Genomic DNA, 7,814 nt, shown 5'->3' on the forward strand with positions numbered 1-7,814 from the left:
CGTATAAACTATATTTACTTCTATTTCGACCACGTGTACAATGTTTAATGAAAATTTTCTTACATTTTTCGGAAAACGCCTCCTGCGATCAAGTCTGCTATAAAGCAAAATCTTAGCTATAATCATAATTTTTTTTTGAATTCTCATGGCATACTAATTTCTAACAACATTAATATAATATTACTTTCTATATTTTATTTAGCACTATGCCAACTTTTCAGTCTATTGATAAATTGCTCAGACTTAATCATATTTTACTCAACTCCACACGTGCCAGCCTAATTCATCGTGATGAAATATTCGATGAGACACTGATTCTTGGCCCGGATGGGTTTCGTTTGTAGATGTTTGGAATGAAGAAGGACAGAATGCCACAACTAATTAGTGATATACCCGATATCCAGAACGTCAGGTCGCAATGAGTGTCCAACAATACACCAACGAGGTTTGCTCCTACAACGCTCCCTAGTCTTCCAAACATAAGAGAGATGCAGACAGCCATTGCCCTGCAAAAGGTTTGCCTTGTCGTTATGCGTGATCTAACAGCTTAAGTATTTTCATTTGTACAAAATAAACACCGTAGTTCTAATTATGAGTTTAAAATTGAAATATTACACTTACCTCAAATTAGTGGGAAATAGATCCACAGTGACGGCATTAACGACGTTAATGCAATAACCGCATGTCAATAAAATTACATATAACCACACGGCTATAAACGGAACATCGATGAATGTGATGAGCACACCCGAAAGTCCACAGCAGAAGAACACAAACACCAATATGGGCAACTTGCCAACAGCATTTATGATAAGTCCAATAACGGCAAAACCCAAAGCGTATAACAGTTCTAATATAAACGAATGTTCGTAGGCCATAATGTCCAGTTTTTGGTTACATTCTGGCATCGTTTCAGTGAAATTAGATTCAAATGCGGACATCTTCGCTTGGGTTTCATAAACAGCATGACAAATTGTAGTCTTGTTCGAACCACCTTCCTGCACTTCTGCCACACGATTGATAATATCCGGAAAAAACATGTACAAACCGTTAGAAGACAGATAGATACCAAATTGTAAAATACAAACTATAGCCGTTTTGTTCAAATAAGGACTCATGAAAAGTGGAGCGGTTTGATCCCATACTAGTTTCATCAAGACACGAAATCCATTGCTATCATTTTCTTCACTGCGTCGGTCCTTGGTCTGCTGTGGCTCGTTTTCGTCCAAGATCGAAGCTATTTGTAACTTAGATTCCTTCCCACTGGTGTTCAACTTATGCATCCATTGGATGGTTTCGATGGCTTTTTCAGGATTTCCTTGAGTAAACACAAATTTTGGGCTTTCGGGGAATTTCAACAATGTGAATGCGCACACCAGATTCGGAAGTCCACAAACTACAAGAAATAGTCGCCATGGACGATAGACAACGTCCAGATAAGGTACTGTGAATTCCCATTCTTGATTTATTATAGAAAAAGCAATTCCTGGGAGTAGTAGGCAACCCACGCCGAAAACAAACGAAGCTCCCATAATAGCACGTGACCCATTGCGCTTGTTGTGAAATTCGCCGAGGTATGCATAGATAGTCGCCGACGAGCCTGAGATACTAGAATTTAAAAAGGTGTTAAAATGGCGATTGGTTTGAGTGTATATGTGTTTAAAAAGACTAACAAGAATCCAGCAAAAAATCTTAAAATCGTGATGATCCAAAAATTTGATGTGAAACTAGAAATAACAGTTGCAGCGAATGTTAAGAATAGCGTAGGAACGATGACTTTCTTTCTCCCCCGGGTATCAGCAAGAAAACCCCACAGGTGTGAACTAGCGATGATTCCTTTGAGATGGGAAAGAAATAAATTCACAGATATGAGTTTCTACGGGTTCCTCACCGTATGCACAAAAAACTACACATAAAATTTGTATATTCTTGTTATACCTGCAAAAGCCACTGCACTCAATACTCCTTTTTCTTTCGTTGTCAACAGTAAATCACACTCGGCCACAGGGATGACATAACTAATCCCAAGAGTTTCCAGCAATACTGAAGTTAATATTGTTCCAGATATTATGATGAGAATATAGTTAAACTTTCCAAACTCTGTAACATGGACAACATTTTTTATATAATCAAGTCACGTTTCAACGCATTCCAAGTTACTTGTCATAGAGAGAGCATCATCAAACGTTACACTTCGTTGATAGTTCACGGTTTTTGGCTCTGAAATCATTCATTTGTGATAAATTATTTTACAAATCTACTTAGAATAAATAACTAACCAGGTATTCTTTCGATAGAGTTTTCCATTATATCTAATCTATCACAATTCCTAAAAATATCAAACACTAAGTTCAAACCAACCTGATGAATGTTTCTTAAATGATTGTTCCCTCAGATGGTCGCATCCCCTTTATATCAATGTGATAAAATCCAGGGATCATATCGAGAATTTATGGTTGAGCAGCGCTCAAAAAAGAAACAGACTGATGTTAAACATTATCTGGCTTATCACCAGCTGCCGACAGGTAAGCAGCGGAGAAAGGTGTAAGATCTCGTCTTATCAACTATTGTAGCTTTGCAACGTTAGCGGCTGTCGGCGTGTTCAGTAGAAACATTTCCACTCACTATATTCCAATCCTGGTGGAGACTGTTTTGCGTAGCGTAAAATCTGGATGAAAGTTTGAACTACCCCACACGATGGTATGCAAAATCTGGTACATTGTGGGATGTAGTGGCAGGATGCTACATTGTGACGCGTCTGATGTCATCACGACTTGCTTTGACATTGGCACCAACTTGTCGTACATTCTACCTACTTGTTGTTCAATTCGTACAAACAGCAGGTCATTTTTTGATAAATATTGAGATTCTGGTACGAGAAAAGATAACCTCATTTGTTGTGGCTGGTAGTCAAACATGAACATTTATCTTGGGATTTGTAACGCTAATAATAAATTCTTCTGGAATATCAGAATTCAGCACAACATATACTTGTATCTTTGCGGACAAAACATTCGGAAAAATATGTAATGACACGATTGTTCCATGTTGGATATATTGTTCATTTCTAGTTGTATGATCAATCAACTCCAACGTGATCACGCTTTAGTCACCCTGAATGCCCACAGTACTCGAATCTCCCTCGATTACACGTTGTGCAAGCAGAGCCGTAGTGTGATCCTCTAGCGCTCTTGGCGGATTGTCGGTTTTGCGCCGCTTTGGTGCCTAGCATTCTTTTTCAGTTCGACTTTCGAGCAATAATGTAATGTTGACGTGGTAATGGCACATTTATCATCGCTAGGTTCATAAAGCAGATCAAGTTCTCAGTACTCTTCGAAGGCTGTCGAAGGCAAACACGACCACCAACACGATAAGGGTCTACGCAGGTGAAATTAAATTATTGTAGTTGCATCATTTGACAACGCTAGTATTGTTAGCGAATATGCCACGGGAAATGTAAAGTTAAGTAACTGTGAGACAATTCAACCGGTAAGTGATGTATATTAATTGTCCCCGAAGATAGATTTCTGGTTTTAAAAATGTAAATTGTTGCATAAATAATTACCTACCCGTCATGATGTTTTGGTTATGTCCCAGAAACCCTCACCTCGTTTACCATAAGCGAGTTAAACAAAAATGCTTTGGGGCCATGCATAAATGACGTACCATTTTAGGGGGTAGGGGGGATATACCTATTTTGTGACGAAGTGTGACGAGGGGGAGGATAGGGTCAGTAGTTGTGCGACGTAGCATTAAGTTTAAATGATTTTGACGCGCATCAACACCCAATAATTAAAGAAAAGGATTTAATGTTTCTCTATTCTCAAGAGAAATAAATGTAAAGTCACACAAATTAATTTTCACGCGATTTTTCATGTAGTAAATTTTTCGATTCGCGGTATTGCAGGCTCTCCAAAAAACGTAAAGCTTATTTGTACGCTGTTGCAAATTTATGAGATATTCACCGCCAAAAAGAATCATTACAGGAGACAAACAAGAAAGGTTTATCTTTCTAACTAGTAGACTTAGTAGTAGTAGTAGAATTATTCAAAAAAAATAGAATTTTTCACCAGCCGGCAGCGTTCCGAGAAAATTCTACGTTAATTAGAAGGGGAGGTTAGATTTTTGTGCTACAAGGAGGAGGGAGGGGTCGAAAATCGCCAAAAAAGCTACGTCATTTGTGAATGGCTCCTTTCATGATATGTTGCTAAAGATTTCCTTCCTAAAAATCTATCACATTTTTGCTTTACTATCCCGATACGTTTTTCAATTTCTTACACCTCCAGTAAGTTCTGTCGCTTGCTTAGTATTCTTAAAGTTTTTATTTAGTGACGGTAAAATGGATATCGAACATAATTCGTTTAAAATCATGTACATTGATCTCAATCGGGTCATATTTGGTCTTCTTTCTGATCCCAGATGATCCACTAAATATTCTGAAGATTTCAAAAGAATTGACGCATTCATATTCAGCCGCAACGCCCGTAAGATCGCCTAGATAAACTCAGAGTCGTGATATCCTTTCAAAAGTAATAAAATGACATTACTAGCGACAAGTAATATACCCGTTAATATTCTGAAAAGCAACTGTACAGGTTTTGCAAAAATCATTACCCAAATTTTGAATTTAATACTCGAAATCGGTCAATATCCAAATTGTACGTCAATGTAATTCCCATTTTCAAATCTGGAAATCCTTGTGACTCGTGCAACTATCGTCCTATTTCAACAGTATCAGTTTTCAATAAAATGCTTAAAAAATTGTTGATCGCTCGGTTACTCGATTTCTTAAACAAATACAATATAATCTATAGATTATATCGTATTTGTTTATAATTTTCAGTACGGCTTTAAGCAGGCTTGTAGTACATTGATTGCAATAACTGAATTAGTTGAGTCTATTGTTGATGAAAATGATAAGAGAAAAGTTGTTGGCGCTTTCTTTCTGTGTTTGAAAATAGCATTTGATATTCTAGACCATTCTATATTGTTAGGAAAGTTATAATGATATGGCATAACAGGTTTAGCTAATAATCAATGCGTGTCTATTGGCAATATAACTAGTTCGTACAGAGGCGTAGAAATCGGAGTACCGCAGGGAAGCAATATTGGACCGTTACTATTTTTTCTTTATATCAACGACCTAGGAAGATTTAAACTCAAAGGCACACCGCGTCTTTTCGCAGATGATACTGATTTGTTCATCCAAACAATAGCTCTAGAAACATAGTTTGTGATATGGAATATGATTTGAAATCGCTTATCGGATATTTCAACGATAACCACCTCTCCCCAAATTTATCAAAAACCGAATATACTTTACTCCATTCATTTAGATAATCCATAGAAGATCAGCCGCTTCCATAACCTGAACACTACGAAATCAAGAAAACGAATTATTTCAAAATAAATTGCAATATTTGGAGCTATGCGTCCGATTTTCCTTTTATCCCTCTGCACGTGCTGTTACCGTTTTATTATGCGTATATTCATTCATTGCAAAACTATCTTGTTTCAGTGTGGGGCGTGCCAGCATATCTAATCTAAAAAAGCTATTAATGTTTTAAAATTATTTTTAAGAAACCAGTTATGTATCCAACTATGCTACTACTCTATAGCAATAATTCACATAACATTTTGCCATCGCTTGGATTGACAGAATTTCAAACAACAATGTATGGTTTAATGCTCTGCATAACCCAATAGCGCATAATAATCTACACTTCACTACAGGCACCCGTGTATATAGCAACAGGCAAGCCAATAATTTACAACGCTTCAGGGTCTCCACAAACCTTGGTCAAAAACGTATTTTATTTGTCGAGCCAACGGAACATCATTCCACTGGCTGCTCGATGCAGTTATTTTTTTGTTTTCTAATTCTAAAATCTTTATTGTGCCGATTACTTTCACGTATTTTATGCCTTTTTTGTTTTCGGCGTTTTCGCGAATAGTTTTTTCTTCTTGTGTTGCCTTTTTCTACCACTGAGAATTGATGTGGCAACTGTCGGGGGGCTCTTTGTGCGAGTCTTTTGGTATGGGTATTTAATGAAGGGTTACCGCGTCTACATGCCTGTTCGCAAAGTTGAGATGGATGGTGTGGTCACCGAGTTGAGTTTGTCATTAGTGGATCTACTGGAGATAACGGTTGGCTATTTCAAGGACCCCTTGCTTCAATGAGTTATGCTTTTGAGTGACTATCGCACAGGACGAGACAAGATGTTAAGTCTCTTCATACTCATATTTGTGCTACGCAAATGGACCATTGCTGCAATAAGACGCGATATGACAAGTGCGCAGAGTATTACTAGAATGATACTTGCATTGCGAATGCTGAAAAGTTAGCTTTTTACGGAGAGAGCTTCGGGACTGTGCAAGTGAGGACGAGGTCTACCCAGAATAAGGCAACCTCTTCCAGATTATCTGCTGAACACCTTATAGCTGATCTCGCTTTGTGTGAATATGATTTGATTATAGTTTCGATCGCTATATTGAACAACAATTCGTCCAGTTTTAAATAATTGAATATCACACACGAGTTAGATGTTCCATCGCTAATTCTATCGCTTCAGTTTGATCCATACATCTTCGTAACAATCTGTTTTATCAAGATGATCACGGACCAAACGATCATTTTGATAAAGCAATCGTCCTTCCTGAAGCCAACGTTAGTAACTGTCGATAAAGGATTTGGTCAACGGCCGCCGTCTGCTATTCAGAAACAAGGATGGAACTGTAGTATAACAGTATGTGGGTTGGGTATTCATACTTCAGATCATTCCGATGTAATCGAGTGTAAATATGAATCTAAAATTTGGAAATCGAACAGTCAAGTAATTGTGGCTAGGTTTGTTGGTTGCTAACACGTTGAAATGTATTCCGATCAGGCCTGCTCAGCACTTCAAGATCAACAGTGCTTACTATGCTAATAATGTTTCAATATCGTTTTTGCTTGAAGCGAAACTGAGTCAGGTTCTTACTCCAACTGCTTTCAAAATGTATGAACTGACAGCGGGTTGGGTTAGAAATTGACTCAGTTTCGGGGTCAAACAAAAACTCCATAAGAATGCATATTTGCATAATGATAATGATTCTTGATTAAAATATTTCAGTTTTTACAGATATTTTCTAAGTTTGAAAGAATTTACAATACGTATAGTTTCAAACACATCTACCGTTCGCCTGCGTCAAAGAATTTTTCGCAAGCAAACGCAGAACAGTGCACACATGCACTCAAGATTCACACACAATATCAACGGCACAGAACGTTTTTTTCGCACGGAACGTGTAAACGGTCAAACCATTCGGAATTTTATTCGAAATCCTGAATGGATTCAGTATGGTTCCAGCTCAAATGCAACAATCAACAACCAGCCATTTTTTCAAGCCATCATCTGTCTTTGTTAAAATCAAAACAACCCAATGAGCATAGGCTAGGCCCTAGGAGCAGATCACTCTAGAAATGCACATCACATTTGTATGAATGTGTTATTTTTATGGAATAAATGTGCAAGCATTTCGTTATAATATTAGATAGAAGTATATTTAAATTTCTGCACAATAAACGAGATTAGTTATTTCGGTACACTGATAAAAATATAACACTAACATCTATTAATTCTACACATAGATTTTCGCAATTAGCAGCATCATATGCTCATATACTACTTGCTCGCACATAGATCTGATGAAAGAAATATCAATGCATAATATTTTTGTACTGACATTTTATAACTTCGGCACATAAAATACGATTCTATAGCGATACGTTAGATATACTTAGATAGATATATTATGTGTGAACTTGTTGAATT

The 7,814-nt window shown here is 37.2% G+C and overlaps 1 protein-coding gene across 1 annotated transcript; it reads right to left on the reverse strand.

The window, feature by feature from the left end:
• Positions 1-166: 166 nt before the first annotated feature.
• LOC131677566 (synaptic vesicle glycoprotein 2B-like) lies at positions 167-2,369 on the reverse strand. The gene is made up of 6 exons (XM_058957448.1): positions 2,280-2,369; positions 2,161-2,220; positions 1,939-2,100; positions 1,674-1,836; positions 622-1,608; positions 167-506 (listed from the first exon to the last, which is right to left on the reverse strand). Exons 1-6 carry the CDS (start codon positions 2,305-2,307, stop codon positions 284-286), a joined length of 1,623 nt encoding a protein of 540 aa, XP_058813431.1. The 5' UTR covers positions 2,308-2,369; the 3' UTR covers positions 167-283.
• Positions 2,370-7,814: the final 5,445 nt, after the last annotated feature.

The sequence above is a fragment of the Topomyia yanbarensis genome, chromosome 1 (genome assembly GCF_030247195.1).
Source record: "Topomyia yanbarensis strain Yona2022 chromosome 1, ASM3024719v1, whole genome shotgun sequence".
NCBI classification, from domain to species: domain Eukaryota; kingdom Metazoa; phylum Arthropoda; class Insecta; order Diptera; family Culicidae; genus Topomyia; species Topomyia yanbarensis.